The 17,474-nt window shown below is 42.6% G+C and overlaps 1 protein-coding gene across 1 annotated transcript; it reads right to left on the bottom strand.

Moving 5' to 3' along the window:
* Positions 1-1,576: 1,576 nt before the first annotated feature.
* Positions 1,577-10,218, bottom strand: LOC106933315 (uncharacterized). The gene is made up of 6 exons (XM_088006913.1): positions 9,813-10,218; positions 8,757-8,929; positions 7,966-8,184; positions 6,935-7,095; positions 6,711-6,843; positions 1,577-5,607 (listed from the first exon to the last, which is right to left on the bottom strand). Exons 1-6 carry the CDS (start codon positions 10,060-10,062, stop codon positions 5,431-5,433), a joined length of 1,113 nt encoding a protein of 370 aa, XP_087863039.1. The 5' UTR covers positions 10,063-10,218; the 3' UTR covers positions 1,577-5,430.
* Between the last annotated feature and the right edge of the window lie 7,256 nt (positions 10,219-17,474).

The following is a 17,474-nucleotide window of genomic DNA, read 5'->3' on the forward strand; positions in this document are numbered from 1 at the left end:
TCTATTAGTGCATGAAAAGGATTATTTTTGTAACCAAAAGTGGGTAAATTAAATAACATAAAAATAATGAATAGACCCTACAAATCAACAAGAAAACAGCAGTCCCCTCTTTTTGCTCCCCCATTCACAAGGTAAGAGCATGCACAGCTTGCAAGTATTGAAAAAAGGCTTATATTAAAAGTTAAAATTAATACCACACCATTAAAAGAGACTGATTCACCTCTTTCTAAAAAGAAAATGGCAGCAGAGCTTAGGTTTGCCAAGTCTTAATGAAACATAAAACGTCTAAATTAATTAATGTTTGACAGTTAACACTCTCCACAACAGACAAAAAAAACATGACCATATATCTCAACTATGATTAAATGGAAATGAGTCATTAGAGCACTTTAGATTATTCTGCTGCAGTACGTACACAACTATAACTATATTCATTTTGTCTTTTGTGTCATACAAGCTGACCCAGTGAGATCCACAAACTGTGTGATCTTTCAGGTCATGAAATGGTGGTGACCCCCCCCCCCCCACACACACACACACACACAATGGTATGGACAGGGTGGAGTTATACCGGCACCACACAACACAGTCAAATAATTGAGGGGCAGAAAAATGTCAGTGCTTGCAACAAGCATGAGACAAACTAGTGTGTGTGGTGTTTGGGTTAAGACCTGGCTGCCCAGTAAGAGTCCAACTTTGCTGTGTTTGTTGTCAACATCACCTGCTGCCCATCTCCGTAACATCTGAAGTTTTCCATACTGCCCTCGAGAAAACATTAGTTTTTCTTCAAGAGTTCCTCAGTATTCCATGCGACTGTGTGTTGGGGAATCTCCCACTAGCATATTTGGGCAAGTGAAATTTTGTTTATCAGCTGTTAAACTGAGACTGGGTCCCTGCTGGCATGTGATTGTTATTCCATCTAAACATCCTAGGACAGACACCTGCCGACTGCTCTCATTCCTGTGACAACCCCACCCTACTCATTGACATGATGACTGAGAACCTTTTGGCAGAGAGACAGAGAAAGTCGGGTTCCAATCCAAGCTACACCTGAGGCCTGTAAGACCAGGGCTGACATGTCCATGGACCTGAGGAGGGAATATTCTGGGTTACTCTGCTTCACACCCGTTCTCTTCCCCTTTTCCTTTCTCTTAAAAGATTTGATTGATTTTATTTCAAATCAATACATTTGTGTACACATGTATCAGTTTAATACAGTTGTATACTGGAAGGAAATAAAGATGAGTTCTTCTCTTCTTGATTTTTATTGGAGGTTGGCAAACATCGGAAGGAGGCATTACCGCCCCCAACCGGTAGGGTTGACAATAGCTTCAGTTAAAATTTCCCTATTAAATACTTTTTTTAAGCAAGAAGAGATCTAACTCCTAAGATATAACCCATTGAATATCAATGATAAAAAAGATTAGTTTCATACAGTTATAAGCTGACATAAAAGACAAACCTAAAATGCTCTTGGGGGCCCCCTGCTGATTTGGAGGACGTAAGCAGCTGATCTGTTTTCTAGGCAGCTGTCCCAGGTTTTTAAACAAAATATGGCACAACTGAGAAACAAAACTTCCATCATCCTTTTAGTTGAATATTCATATTTTACAAGAAAAAAAAAACATTTCAGAAAACTTTGTTTACACTTCATGTTTTGACAAGATGTACACATTAAAAATACACATCGAGGGAAACATCTTCCAGCACCTTTGGCTTGGTTTTGACTTCAAAATATTTGAGTAAATTGTTCCAGGAACAAATCATTTCACTGACAGCCTCATTTTTATTGCTAGAATTCAAAACAATTTCAAATCTTCTGAGGAATAAAGCCAGGTTTTCTTCCACATACATGAGGAAGATCTCAAAAACCAGAAATAAACTCTTCAAAGGACCAAAATCTAACAGCTGGGTTTCAAATACGTTTGGTGAATAAAAAGAAAAAAAATAAATCCATACAACCTTAGAAGAATATCTACTAGTGGAAGACAATTTTTCCTGTCAGGGGTCAACAGAAAATCTGGAGCTTTTATTACAAAGTTTGTATACGACGCCTTCTACTCCTCCAAGGGCGTAACGGTAATTTTTCCAGTATCTTAAGATTTTCACAAAAGTAAAGAAAATTGCATGTTTAGTAAATGAACGTTTCTATAAAATTCATATATGTTTAGTACAGTAAAAAAAAAAAACTAGAACAACATGCTAAGACCAACAGCAACCATGCAATTCAAATAAGAATTAAAAAGTTAAAAACAAACCAAAGTCATCGCTGTTGCATAGAGCAGTGTTTCCCAACCCTGGTCCTCCAGGCTCACTGCCCTGAATGAATGAGAAACACTGATCTAGAACATGCAGGGCAGTGTGCCTTGAGAACCAGGCATGGGAAATACTGGCACACTGTATCAGCTACATTTTTGCCATAGTTGGTAAAGAGGTGGGAAAAAAACCCTCAAATATAAATTTGCTTTTTTTTTTATCTCAGCATCATAATCAGTCACTGAAAATATTTGAGAACTCTTAAGGTAGACTTGGATCACTGATGGTCTTTTTTGGTGCTAGGAACATCTAATTAGTAATCCCTGACTTTGTTTACCAGGGTATAAATATGATGTGACACGGCAGATTTTTTTTTTTTCAGTCGTTTGCCTCTGTGCTGAACTCATACTTGTTTTGCCACCACACACCAATGAACCTTTGATGTCAGTTCACCTGGTTACTGACAGTAACTATCGGTGGCTTTTTTACCCTTTAACTCAATTTGTGAATATAATTTACTGACAGCATAAAACAAACAATAGATAAACTCCACTTAGCATAAAGCTGTAACTTTTCTAGTTTCTAGTCAATTGTTTGAATAACATATTTTTAGAGCCATTTATGTTTAATAAATATGCAATGTTTTCTTTCTCTGACTCATTTCAAGTTTTACATTTATTTGGCAGTGTAATTATGTTAATACATGTAAAGGAGTCTTCAGTTTGGGAAACGTAATATAAAGCCTGTCCTCAGCTACAATAAAAACACTGCAATTATCTGCCTTCACGTGCAATTTATACCATCAAAGTAAAAGCACTTTGAGTAAAGTGCTTTTACTCAAAGTAAAAGCACTTTACTTTGAGTAAAGTGCTTTTAGGTTGTTTGATTGTTCATTTAGCTCTTCATCACCTCTCTAAAACGAAATATTAAATATACTCTAAAACCTTTAAAGAAAACGTAAAAAATACTTCACACTAAGTGCCTTAAAGAATAAGAGAATAAGTCAATGCAAATGAAACCCCAACATCGTCCCAGTAGAGTTTTTCAGACAAATCTGCTGTGAGGATTGCTTGGTAAAAACCTTCCCCTAAAACCTGGTTCACACTGTGTGATCATAAGACAGCTTTGGAAAAAACCGTCTGGTGAAGGAAGATTTCTGATCTCAATAGTAAGTACTGACATCAGATTTAAATACCAAGCTGTGTTCAAGATGTTCTGCTTCAACAGATTTTTGTCACCGTCTCCTTTTCTTTACCTGATTCTGTTTACGATAGCGCTAACACATGTAACTTGGTGTCCATTAACCGTTGGACCAATACTTCGGTTGAAGCTTTCTGATGTGATTCTGCTAAACATTATCTTACACCAAACAGTGTTCCAGTAGCATACATGTACATTCAGAATTTCACAGTATGATGCTTCCACAGTGCGACATGTTCAAGTCTGTTCAGATCCACCTCCATCCATCTGTCCATCATCTATACCAGCTTATCCTTGGTGCTGCGGTCAGTGCTACACCCTGAACAGGTCGCCAGGGAAACGCAGACACACATAGGACAAATAACCAACCACACACTCCGGCTTAAGGACAAGTGGGATACACAGTTCATTCATAGACATATTCAAGTATTGGCATCTAACTCCTCTGACCTAACAAATAAACAAGTTGAGGTAAAAACGCAACAAACCCAACAGCTCAAGTGGCTTTGCTATGTTTTTGAAAACACTTTAGCTGTTTGATACCATTTTCAGACTCAAGTATCTTGTGAAGATTAAAGAAAGCATTGTTCACATTGTTTAATACATTTGGAGAGACATCTGTGTGGTCAGAATTTTGACGCTTCAGTTAAATTGAACAGATTGTTGTAAACCGTTACTAGCCTGTAGTTTGGTAAAGAAACGAAGGCTACCATTTCAGAATGAAGCATGAGCATACAGCTAGTCGCTCTCCAGAGCACACACTCCTGAAAATTAAACAAAAACTGTTAAGGAGACAACAAGTCTAAGTCAAGTCTGAAGTCATGGGAGCTCAGGCACAGGTCTTTGTTTTTGCAATTAAAGCACAACTTAAGTCCAAGTCTGACAGTCAAATTACCATCTCTGCATTAAAAGTTAACCCAAAACTATTCATATTCATGGCAGATTTAAGTTTAAAGTAATCTCTTATATGGCCAACATTTCTTCTGACTGAAAGTAACTTTGGTACTTTCAGTCTGAAAGTGGCCAAGTGAACAATTGTTGCAAAAGTTTTGTTATTGCAGTATTGCTGTATGTTATAGGAATATTGTGAAAAACTGCTTGAAATGCAAAGGAAAAAAAATAGCAAATCATTTAAGTACCATGCAATCAGGTGTGGATGACACTCGTTTACTGCACAAGGAAAATGTTTTAGAAAGTAAAGAGGTGGTAAAGTCATGAAGAAACTACGACTAAAGCTACGTTCACATGTCAGGTCTTGATGCTCAATTCCAATTTTTTGCTAAAATCCCAATTTTTTTTTTTCTTTTTTGTGTGGTCGTTCATACTACTAATATAACACGACCACAACCGGACTTCTCTGTGTGAATGGAGACTCACTCCCAATCCGACCCGCATGTGCAGAAAGAGAACGTTGACGTCACACAGCAGCGGTCTGCTTACAGATCTAATAATGGACGTCATCATCTATGGATTTTAAACTTGTTGACAAATTGAAGTTTTGTCCCATCAATTAGTGGGTGGCTATAAATCATGTTTTACATGACATTTTTTAAGAAAAAGTAAATAAAACTGAAAGTCATTTTACAGTGCTTTTATCGCAGAGATGAAACTAAATAAGGATGTTAAATCTGCTGGGTGTATGATAACGTAGGTTTAACTGTAAGTGCTCTTTGTATAAACTGGCAATCTTTTGTAAATCACATATTTTATAAATAATAATTATTGCAATGTAAGTAATCTCAGTGCTACATTTTTGGTAAGTCCATGTACTGCTGATGAAATTCTCATCTAAAGATAGCTCACAACCTTCCACCACAGTAAGGTCTTTATTTTTGACCTAGATGACCCAACACCACACTTAAAGTGGCAGTGACTCTTAGTGAGCTGGGATGGAAGTGTTGTTTAGTTGACAGCAGCGTTGCAAACTGCAGATTGTCACATGGACAAACCTCACAGGAACCTAGAAGTTGTCTTCTAGGCTGTCCCATTCCAGAGGTTACTCTCGTAGTTTTTCAGGCAGATGTGAACGCGCTGGGTGAAGTAGCTGCGATCCGAAATCGCTCGTAGGAGGTCGGTCTGGACCAAGGAGATGTCGTACAGCTCCGCAGTGCCCGCTGTACGGGTGTCATGGCCGCCGGGCTCCAGGAACACCTGGTGGAAACAACGAGAAGGTAGGTGAGCGGGGATACAGAAGACAGGATGAAGATGACTTTCTTACTGCATTTCAAAGTCCATGGGTGTTTTGGAATGGGTAATAATCAATGGGTATATATTTTTCCCCAACACACCCTAGAGATAGCTCTGTCAATGTCAATTTCTAGATGCCCAAATGTATCCAGTTGCAGTCTTGTGATCGGCTGATTTATCTTTGTACATAACAAAGAATGTAGCTAAATAGATTTAAAATACTTGAAGAAAACTTGGTTTCAAACTGATCTAATGAAAAGATAGATTTTTTAAATAAGATTAAATGTACTTAGTTGGTAGATTAATTGATTGAGAGGCTAACTGTGATTGGATTATTGTTAGAAATATTGATAGAAAAGTAATAGATTGAAGAGTTTTGGTTAAATGTTTAATCAATTGATATTTGTTTACTTCACTGGTTTAGTAATTAATCTGCTGATTGATTTTGGGGTTTTTTGTAAAAAAAAAAAAAAAAAGATGTGTTTACATATTTGTTAAAATTATCACTCATGACAGTGTACTATAGTACTGATCTGTGAAAAAAGAAGGAGGAGGGTCTTAGTGCTGTCAATCAACCTCGTATGGATGCTTCAACTATTGCTCTCTGATATGCTAAAGCTTCTTCCTGACAGCTAGCTTGCCATGAATGCTCAGGCTAGTTAGTTTGGCCACCAATGTCGGCAGATAAACAGCTTCTCAGCCAAAAGCATGATTAGCAGCACATGCAGAAGGTTGATTAGCAGCGTTAAGACCCTCCTCCTGGCTCTGATGGGTTGTTTTTGACCGAGAGCGGTGCATTTCTTTATATTGCAATAGTAGCACTGAGAGGAGGCCGATTATTTCACAGATTATCTGTCTCATTCTATCACAAAACGGTGACAGTTTTAACTAATGTAAAAAACATATATTAGTAGAAGTTGTATACATAGACATAGAAAGTATACTGTTGCTTTCATCAGTTAGTTTATGATACTTTCATAAAATAGTAACAAACAGGATCAAAATTAATTGCATAGAAGTTCCAATTCATATTTGAACTAATTAGAATATTAGTGAAGCCACATTACCTTTGGACTAACAATGGTGTCCTCATCATTTTGTCGGATGTTGTCGTCTATAAAGACATGCTGAACATTCTGGTCAAAGGGGTCAATCCATAGGGGCTTCCCTCCTCGGATGGAGAAGGTGTTGGTAGCCCACCTGGACACAGACGCCCGGATTAGAAATCATTTGAAATAGAAGGAGAAAGAACAAAGTGGCAGTGTATGTGCTGCAGCTTCTGTTTGTGTACCAGTCAAAGTGGTCCTGGAAACCACTGAGACCCTGCACAGAACTCAAGTACTGGTAGAGTCCTCTCTCTCCATCACGAGTGGACACACGCTCTTCAGCCCGGCTCAGGACGACCCCTCGCTTGGTACAGCGGATCTTACCCGGAGTCATATCCACTCTGAGCTGAACCAAAGCAAAACGGAGAGCAAAGGTCAGAGTTAGTAGAAGAAGAGGGTAGGAGAAGAGATGTAAAAAGAAAGCAAGTCCTAAAGTTCTTAATCATATTAGCTTGATTGTCTAAGAAGGAACCAAGATTAAATGAACAACATTTACAAGCAGAAGCTTCTTCATCAGAGTGTCATACAACAGCTAAGCGTCTTCAAATCGGTTGCAAGACAGACCGGTACAGCATCCACAACAACTCTGAGGATATTTGTACAATACAAATTTACAATACCAAATTTTATAAAAAGAGATTTTACTTCCTGATGTAACACCTTCAAATTGGGTTTCTGTTTCTTTAAAAACTCCTGCTCTTTCTGAAACTCCACTTTCAGGAAGTCATCACAACATCCCTCCTCTAATAACACTTTAACATAGTTTTTACCATCGTTGCACTAAGAAGTAGCTCGTACAATGAGCTCAGTAGATGTTGTTTCACCAGGTGTTGGCGAATTGCTGCTGGCTAGTCTGAAGGATCTGAGTGGGGGAGGGCTGCTCTGTGAGGCAGAAGGTTGGAATCTTCAGCTCTGAGGAGGAGCAGCACCTTGAAGGCACCACTAGGTCAAACCAGGAGTTTTAGGCAGCTGAATAGTTGCCATGGAGATTAAAGGATTTGTCAAACATGCACAGAAGAATTAAAGCAACACTCCAGGAATGTTTTTGATGAGTGAATAACATTTTAACGTCATGTAACACTCAAAAAAAATTATTTTACATAATACTCCCCCTTTAAGGTAATTTTCTGTCACCTGAATAGTTAATAGGCAGAGTTCTGCAAGGCAACACTGAAGATCTAATATTAGCTGATGTGTAGGAGTGACCCTGCCTCACCTTCAGCTCAGGCAGATCAGGGAACAGTGGGTGAGCTCCCTCATTGACTGCTCGAGACACGGCCTTCAACACCCGAGGCAGGTCAGTCCCAAACGTGCGGAAAACGATGGCAAATTCCCGTCCTTCCCACGCCAGATCTCTGATCAGCTGGAAGAAGGAAGGGAGGATCCAGTGGTAGAGTCGGCCATCTTCTCCTTTAACAGACAGCTGTCTGTCTTCCTGTGGGAAACAGTGTTGAAATACTTCGTTCTCATGATGTTGACTAATTGCAAAGAAATCAAGCATGTCCAACTTGGCTTGAACAGCGTCCCCCTTTGACTTAAGAGAGGAAACATCAAAAGTAATGTCAACTCAACATTATTATAATACATCGGCCCTGAGCCGCCGGAGGTCCCGGCCCCTGGGCAAAGCCGTCGCCGCAGCCCTGAGCCGCCGGAGGTCCCGGCCCCTGGGCAAAGCCGTCGCCGCAGCCCTGAGCCGCCGGAGGTCCCGGCCCCTGGGCAAAGCCGTCGCCGCAGCCCTGAGCCGCCGGAGGTCTCGGCCCCTGGGCAAAGCCGTCGCCGCAGCCCTGAGCCGCCGGAGGTCCCGGCCCCTGGGCAAAGCCGTCGCCGCAGCCCTGAGCCGCCGGAGGTCCCGGCCCCTGGGCAAAGCCGTCGCCGCAGCCCTGAGCGTTTCCCGAGCCTGCTCCTCAACATTATTATAATACATCTGAGTATAGGTAGCTGCACTGCTCAGAGAGGAGTCACCTTCGTCTCAGAGCATCAGGCAGGTTTCTGTGATCGCTCACTTGCCTTGACACCCTCAGGCCAGCGGAGCAGCTCCAGATGTTCCTCCAGCAGCCCTTTGAAGCGTCGCCCAGCAACAGAGGTGAAGCCTGGTGAGCGTCCAAACTGAGAGTAGTAGCTGGAGGCGTCACTGCAGGGAGGTAGCAGGGAGGTGGAGTCACTCAGCCATTCCCATTTTCCTGCAAGAATTACCCAGCATGCAAGAGTTTCAGAGATGGAAATTATGACTGAAAAGACATTTTAAATTCAGTAACTTCTATAAAAAAAAGTAGGTATTCTCATTCTAAGCAAAAGTGTATATTCTGCTCACAGATTCACTATGTTTAAATTGTCAGGCTGTTCAGTTGAAGGACATTTGACATCATGAAATAATACAAATCATCACAACCTACAAATCTTTTCTCACCATGGGGGCTTACAGCTAATATTTCACTGTGTTTACTTCATGTCATCATGTTAAATGCCATTCAATTGAATAGCATGACAATTTAAACATAGTCAATCTGTGAGCAGAACAGACGATTTTGCTAAGGATGAGAAAACCTATTGTTATAGAAGTAATTGAATTTAAAATGGCTTTTCAAGTATGATTTGAATTGTGTGAGATGACGTGTTTCTATCATTGGGCTGAATTTATGGTATGACTTACGTTTAAAAATGACAAATGTTTTCATAGGTGGAGTAAAAAATATATTGATAAGTATTTTTGCATCTACCTATATATCGTAAAGTCAATATAAACCTAACGAATGGTATTCTGATTTTATGTATTGCTTGAAAATATTATTAGAATATAAATTACTACTTAAAATAGACACTTTCAAGGAATTATGTCATTTCACTCTTCCACAGAGTGGCGAGGAATCAATGAAAGTGGAATCAAGAAAGTAGTTCTCAGTGACTACTGAAGTGTTTATATTACTGAAAATAAAGAAATTAACTCAATATAGTGCTGAAATAATTGAATACTTTCTAAACAGCAGTTCCATCCAATTTTTCCACGTGTGTTCTAGAAAAAGAACAATAAATTCCCGGTGTCAGCTGAAAGCAGCTGGACTTTACCGTGTTTGCTCATCTTCCCCCAGGTGACGGTGGTGAGGAAGTAATCCAGAGCAGCCACCGTCCCTTGTCCGGTCACCGTGTCCGAGACTAGGATGGTGTTATTCAGGTCCATGTGTAGAATTAACTTTTTCTTCGGTGAGTGGTCTGCGCAGCCGAGTCCCCGAGGGACTGACACCGCAGGGTCACCTGCTGTCCCCCGCACCGGCACACAGATACTGCCGCTCTCTGTTCCTTCGTGTTCCTCCGCCATGACAGCTCTGCGGTTACACAAAGGGAAACATTCTATCTGACTGACTCATGGATCTTAGCCATTTGTCAGTTACCAGGGTGACTCACTGGTATCCACCAAACACGCGAGATGTTTACCGGTAGCTACTTCCTGATTCCCCGGTATCCATCTTCTTCTTTCTCATTATCAGGCGAGATGGTGACGAACACTGAGAACACCGCCAAACAGCGCCATCTTTCTGTGGAAAAAGTCACTCATTTTTCACAGGCCTATTTAATTTTGTTACTAATGAAATTCTGTAATTTTGTTTGCAGTGATTAAACTAAGTTACATTTCATTATATTATATTTTATTTTATTTTTAATTATTGACTGTAATTTAGTCCGGGAGGTGGAGTTCAGAGGGTGAGAAACCCTGAAAGACACCAGCCCTGGGATCATAGTCTGGAAAAGTATGAAATCTGCCTTTCCCAGATATGGATACTAATGAAAAAAGAATTGTGCAAGCAAGCCATTTTGTCCCTACCCTATTGTCTGAATGTTTTATCCAGTGACCTTTAATACATTGATATCATCCACCCAATTCCTTCCTTCTATTCTTATATATTGAATGGGTAGAATAGGACTTTGCACTAGTGGCGCAACTACACATTATTCAGGTGGATGCAAAAACATAAATCTGTATGTCTATAGTTGAGAAAAATAAAATACCAAGTCATGCACAGAGATTTGTTCCATGTCTAAATATACTGTGCATTGTCCCACCCAGCATGAAACCCCTTCTGTTTCATTAACACCATAACACCATGCACTATAGGTTTGTTGTAGAAAAGAAAATATCTAACTTATTTTGTCACAATAGCTCCTGCAATCTCTTCTATGCATCTTTAATATTTAATTTAAAGTCCCACCATTAAAGCTCACATAGGAAAGAGAAGAAAATAGGCAAGCAGAAAAGCTACAAGGTAGAAAAACCCAATTGGGTAAATTACATGTTGCATGTATGCATCAAAATATTTTAAATCTGAATAGGCGGTGGGCTTATGACCAGAGGAAAGAGAAAATTCCAAAACAATTTATTTATGGACAGTTATGGAGTTTTAAAGGAATATTGAGACCTGAAGAAAACTTAGAGAATATTTATAGATTAAGGAAAGCAGAAAAGCAATATTTATTTCTCTTCATGATACAAAATTAAAAAATAAGAATTTAATGGATGTAAGGTGGTGTTGCTACACACTTGTGTGCAGTAGGTGGCGATAGAAGAAGCCGATTGATTGATTGATTGATTGATTGATTGATTGATTGATTGATTGATTGATTGATTGATTGATTGATTGATTGATTGATTGATCGATTGATCGATTACGATGACGATGATGATGAAAAAGAAGAAGACTTTTTGGAAGAAGAATAAATTTTGTCTTTCATTTTTTTAGAAGAAGATATGTATCTTATATATATGTGCAAACTGAAGCTCAAACATAGAGAAACGTTTTGACTTGTAGCGTCAGATTGTCACTATGGTAACACCAATAATAATGATGATGATGATGATGATAACAATAACAACAACAACAACAACAACAATAATAATAATAATAATAATAATAATAATAAAATATTAAAATTCTATATTATATTCTATATTATATTTCTTATTATATATATATATATATATATATATATATATATATATATTTTTTTTTTTTTTTTTTTTTTTTTTTTTTTTTTCCTTTAATGCATTGGCATTGAGAGGATAATTTTTATGAATTACACCAAAATGAAGGAAGGAAGGACCCAAACCCAAACATGCGGGGGTGACTATCTGAACTGAGTCCCAGCCTGGGATTGTTATGATCCGTGTTTTTGAGTGTTTATTTTTGACATTTTCTGTGTTTCTGTCCTGTTTCCTCTGAGTCTCTGTCCTGTCCTCCCCGTTGATTGTCCCCCAGGTGTGTCTACTTACCTGATTACCCTCCCTGTGTATTTAAACCCACCTGTGTCTGTGTTCTTCGTCGGATCCTCGTCGTGTCTCACCCTCGTCTCACGTCTGTGTCTGTTCCTGTGCTGCCAGTGATTTTCAGTTGTTCCTCCTGGTTTATTATTAAATTATCTCTTATCATTATGACTACCTGGGATTCCCGGCGTCTCTCTCACCACTCACAACCACACATCATGACAGTAGGATCCGACCACAAAAGAGGTGAGGACGCCAGCGTTTGGGGTAGCGAGGCTTGGTTCCAGCAGCAGTTGGAGTTGGCTCAACGGGATCTTTACAAGGACGTAGAGATCTTGCCTTCTCCGCTGCTGCTGGAGGAACTGGGTCTCGCCTCTGACCTCGACGCACCCAGGCAACGCGGGCCGCGACGGAGGCGGCGGCGGGGATCTAGAGCGGAGGAGTTCTGTGGCGGAGCTCCAGCCAGCCAGAATCCCTGGGTGGGAACTCGGCTGGCGTTCTGTCCGCCTGGAGTCGGACCCCGCCGTTTCCGCCGCCCTGAGCCGCCGGAGGTCCCGGCCCCTGGGTCACGCCGTTTCCGCCGCCCTGAGCCGCCGAAGATCCCGGCCCCGGGGTCACGCCGTCAACGCCGTCCTGAGCCGCCGGAGGTCTCGGCCCCTGGGCAAAGCCGTCGCCGCAGCCCTGAGCCGCCGGAGGTCCCGGCCCCTGGGCAAAGCCGTCGCCGCAGCCCTGAGCCGCCGGAGGTCCCGGCCCCTGGGCAAAGCCGTCGCCGCAGCCCTGAGCCGCCGGAGGTCCCGGCCCCTGGGCAAAGCCGTCGCCGCAGCCCTGAGCCGCCGGAGGTCCCGGCCCCTGGGCAAAGCCGTCGCCGCAGCCCTGAGCCTTTCCCGAGCCTGCCGCAGCCCTGAGCCTTTCCCGAGCCTGCCGCAGCCCTGAGCCTTTCCCGAGCCTGCCGCAGCCCTGAGCCTTTCCCGAGCCTGCCGCAGCCCTGAGCCTTTCCCGAGCCTGCCGCAGCCCTGAGCCTTTCCCGAGCCTGCCGCAGCCCTGAGCCTTTCCCGAGCCTGCCGCAGCCCTGAGCCTTTCCCGAGCCTGCCGCAGCCCTGAGCCTTTCCCGAGCCTGCCGCAGCCCTGAGCCTTTCCCGAGCCTGCCGCAGCCCTGAGCCTTTCCCGAGCCTGCCGCAGCCCTGAGCCTTTCCCGAGCCTGCCGCAGCCCTGAGCCTTTCCCGAGCCTGCCGCAGCCCTGAGCCTTTCCCGAGCCTGCCGCAGCCCTGAGCCTTTCCCGAGCCTGCCGCAGCCCTGAGCCTTTCCCGAGCCTGCCGCAGCCCTGAGCCTTTCCCGAGCCTGCCGCAGCCCTGAGCCTTTCCCGAGCCTGCCGCAGCCCTGAGCCTTTCCCGAGCCTGCCGCAGCCCTGAGCCTTTCCCGAGCCTGCCGCAGCCCTGAGCCTTTCCCGAGCCTGCCGCAGCCCTGAGCCTTTCCCGAGCCTGCCGCAGCCCTGAGCCTTTCCCGAGCCTGCCGCAGCCCTGAGCCTTTCCCGAGCCTGCCGCAGCCCTGAGCCTTTCCCGAGCCTGCCGCAGCCCTGAGCCTTTCCCGAGCCTGCCGCAGCCCTGAGCCTTTCCCGAGCCTGCCGCAGCCCTGAGCCTTTCCCGAGCCTGCCGCAGCCCTGAGCCTTTCCCGAGCCTGCCGCAGCCCTGAGCCTTTCCCGAGCCTGCCGCAGCCCTGAGCCTTTCCCGAGCCTGCTCCTCCCGAGACTCCGCCCCCTGAGCCTGCTCCTCCCGGTGTTCTTTTCCTCCCGAGTCTCCGAGCCTGCAGCCGGCCTTCCAGCCGGCCCACCGGAGCCTCCGAGGGTCCGCCTCCTCGCTTCCTGCGCCGGCGGAAGAGACCGCCAGACTGTTCCCCTGGGACTGTTTATGGACTCTTGCCCTCCGTCCATCGCCCCTCCGCCCGCCCTGATGGGTTGTTTTTTGTTGTGCTTTTTTGGGGGGGCGTCTGGTAGCCGCCCCTTGAGGGGGGGTACTGTTATGATCCGTGTTTTTGAGTGTTTATTTTTGACATTTTCTGTCCTGTTTCCTCCGAGTCTCTGTCCTGTCCTCCCCGTTGATTGTCCCCCAGGTGTGTCTACTTACCTGATTACCCTCCCTGTGTATTTAAACCCACCTGTGTCTGTGTTCTTCGTCGGATCCTCGTCGTGTCTCACGTCTGTCTGTTCCTGTGCTGCCAGTGATTTTCAGTTGTTCCTCCTGGTTTATTAAATTCTCTTATCATGACTACCTGGGATTCCCGGCGTCTCTCTCACCACTCACAACCACACATCATGACAGGGATCTTTGCTGCAGGGCACTGTTCATGTTTAGCTTTTCTACAAATATTTCTGACAAATTCAGTGTGCCCTCTTAGCCCCTTTTTTATTAGCCATTGCAACATCTAGAGACATCTACAATGTGTCAAGTTGATGTCTTCACTGGTCTCTTCAGATCTTCTATCACACAAGACCTGACAAAACTTGTCAGCGGTTTATCTGAGTCTCCCAGGTTCATGTTTTCACCTGTACTCTTTTCAAAAATGTCCCTGAAAATTGCTTCACTGAGCTCCTCAATCCCTCCCAGGGACAGCTTGATATCTTTGTCCTGAACTTCATTCCAGATTTCCTGGGACATCATGTCACAGAACCCATCAACATGTTTAGCCTGGAAGCTACAAGCTGATTCTTCAATCATTTTGCTCACCAGACCTTTAACAAGTGTCTGTAAGGCCGTTTTTATCTGGGTGTCTGCTCCAGGGGTCTCTTCAGGGTGTTTCTTGGCTCTGGCTGTAGCTCCGGGACAAGCTGTGATCTCTGGGATGTCTGTGGAACTTCTAGTTATTGCTGCTTCACCTTTCCCCTGGAGAAACTCCATCTGAAAGCCCCCTCCATTTATCACTTTACTTTTTGTATGGGGTTGCTCTAACAAATCAGAGTGCGACCAACATTTTATTTTCCCACAAAGGTCACATATAAACTCATGACATCTTTCCACTTTGCTAGCTTTCTTTAACAAGTATTTCTCAAAGCAGGACAGAATTGTCTCTTCAAACTCTGGGATTTTCATGACTAGCAAACACAAAGCGTCTTTATCCGTACAGAAAATTGCGTTACAAAGCCTAGAGAAGATTTTTTTGATGTATTTCTTTCTTACTCTTGAGCGAAATTGTATTTGTTTCCCCTGAACCCGATCCCAGACTTTTTCAAGGGTCCATTTGAAGATGTCCTGGAAGACGTCAGAGTAGCAAATCTTATCTGATGATTCCAGCGCCTGACACAGAACCAGCCTAATAATCTTGCTCACATATTCTTTACTGGATTGACCCTCTGAACTGAGGTCTTTCGTGGTTTTCTTCTCAGCTGTGGTAAATTGTGATTGATTACAAGCCTGATTGTTCTCACTCTTAAATATTTGGACTCCTCGGTGGGATGGCTGTTCTTGGAAGTCAAAGTCATTTGATAGCAATGATCTCTCATAACAGTGGGCTTTTCCACTATCAGTTAACATCTTTACAAATTCCTTTGTGTCTCCTTGAATGGTGTATCCAAAATAGCTGAGTTCAGCCAACATTTCCTCCTTCTGAGAGACTTCCACAATCGTTGGTAACTCGGGGATACCCTCTTTGAACCAGGGGCTTCCCCCACGGTATTTTTTATAAACCCCATGTTTCCCAGTTCCTTTGATGATTGGTTTGATCAAGCCAGGTGTTTCAGGTCGCTGCTGGTCAGTTTCATTAGCCCTATTAAATAGTTTATGAATGCTTCTCTTGACCAAAGAGCCTTTCTTCACATTGACCATGTTAGTGGAGGGTTGGATCCTTTTGATCACTTCTTTGACAACTAGTTTCTCCAACTTTTTAACGGCTTTTGAGTCAACCATCTCTGGAATGCCCAGGAACTTTGGAAGAGCTTCTGAGAGTCTGTTACCCACAATGGCTTTGACAACCTTGAGTGTGATAGATGTCCACTGGACTTTGTTCAAGATCAAAGCGGAAAAAAAAGCTGTCGCACCGACAAGTAAATGTTTCCGTAACCATGCTTTTTGTTTTTTATAATCGCCTGACAAAAACTTCCTCCATTGCTTCTGCGGGATGCTCTGAAACAGTTCCTCGAGCTTGACATCCATTTTTCTAGAAGACTAAAACAAGATTTCTTCGGGCTATGAAATTTTTATTATTCTGTTGATCCCCGAGAATCTCTGGGTTTGGATTTTTTACAGAAACAACCGAGATAAAAGTTTAATTTACAGCAAGACAGCGAAGTTAGTAACACTGGTTGAAGGATTGTTATCCTCATTGTTACGTCACGGCATAGAAACCATGTTCCGAATTATACGTTCGGAGATGAGAGGAGGTGGAGGTGCGGGGGTTGGATGCGGAGGCAATCTGGTTCCTGGGCTAATGCCCCTCTAAGCAATTTCTAAAGTCTGGCCCAGGGGGATGTTCTCAAGTTTCACTGCTGTTCCATTAACCACTTGGATGATTTGGTGAGCTCAATTAAATGATCTGTTAGAAGCTGCAGTATGTAACTTTCATAAAGTTTTTTTTTTCTCCCAGATTTATTAAAACCGTCATAATATTGCGACAATATGGTACAAGTAAATCTGTTAAAAAAAAAAAAAAAAAAAAAAAAGCCTTCTACTTGTGGTCCAGCAGTAATTTGCAGAAATAGACCAGTCAGAAACAACCAATCAGAGCCAGGAGGAGGGACTTAGCGCTGTCAGTTAACGACTTACTGTTCCAGGAAAACCATTTATCCACCGTGATCCGTGGCTATGCTAACTGGCCTGCGCATTCACAGCACTCTGGTGTGAGAAACCATCTGCTGCCTAGCACAAAGAAAGGGGGAGGTCGTCTCATATTATGCCGTCAACATAGCGCCAGTTTTAACTAATAAAAAACATGTTCTAAAATGCATATTTAGTTACTTTAATATTTATTGAATTGTCACATCTCTTGATAATTTTGTAGTGTTGTAGTAGTATTTACCCCCACCCCCCAAATTTTTTAAAATTTCTTACATTTCCATGTTTCAGATCAAACAAATTTTAATATCAGTCATGATAATTTTTTTTGTAAGAGCAACAGAAAGCTACTCAACCCAAGCTGGCATTATGTGAAAAATGAATTACCAACTGTGAAAGTCAAACTGACAACATTTTCTGGATCATAACCAGTTCTATTCCCATCATTACATCTAAACAAAATAAAAATTAGAAAAATGTCATGATTTAAAATACTGAAGTACTGATTTGTATCAAGTGTCTAATCATAACACTTCAAATAAACAGTTTTTAAAGACAAACTATGTTGTTGGTTTAAGCAAAACAACTGGCTGCTGTTCAGTGGAAACAGGAATCTTACAAGTAAAAAAAATAAAATAAACATGACGGGTTCAAATATGAATAGTCTTCACTAGTTTTATTTACAGATGCACTTTTTTCCCCCCAGATACTCCT

Source organism: Poecilia mexicana, unplaced genomic scaffold, assembly GCF_051168715.1.
Source record: "Poecilia mexicana isolate PSO_F unplaced genomic scaffold, ASM5116871v1 scaffold_7, whole genome shotgun sequence".
Classification (NCBI taxonomy): Eukaryota; Metazoa; Chordata; class Actinopteri; order Cyprinodontiformes; family Poeciliidae; genus Poecilia; species Poecilia mexicana.

Coding starts and splice junctions, on each gene's coding strand:
- LOC106933315 (XM_088006913.1), bottom strand. CDS start 10,062: ATGGCGGAGGAACACGAAGGAACAGAGAGCGGCAGTATCTGTGTGCCG. Junction 8,930..9,812: donor GGGGAAGATGAGCAAACACG/GTAAAGTCCAGC, acceptor TAATTCTTGCAG/GAAAATGGGAATGGCTGAGT. Junction 8,185..8,756: donor GCTGGCCTGAGGGTGTCAAG/GCAAGTGAGCGA, acceptor TGTTTCCCACAG/GAAGACAGACAGCTGTCTGT.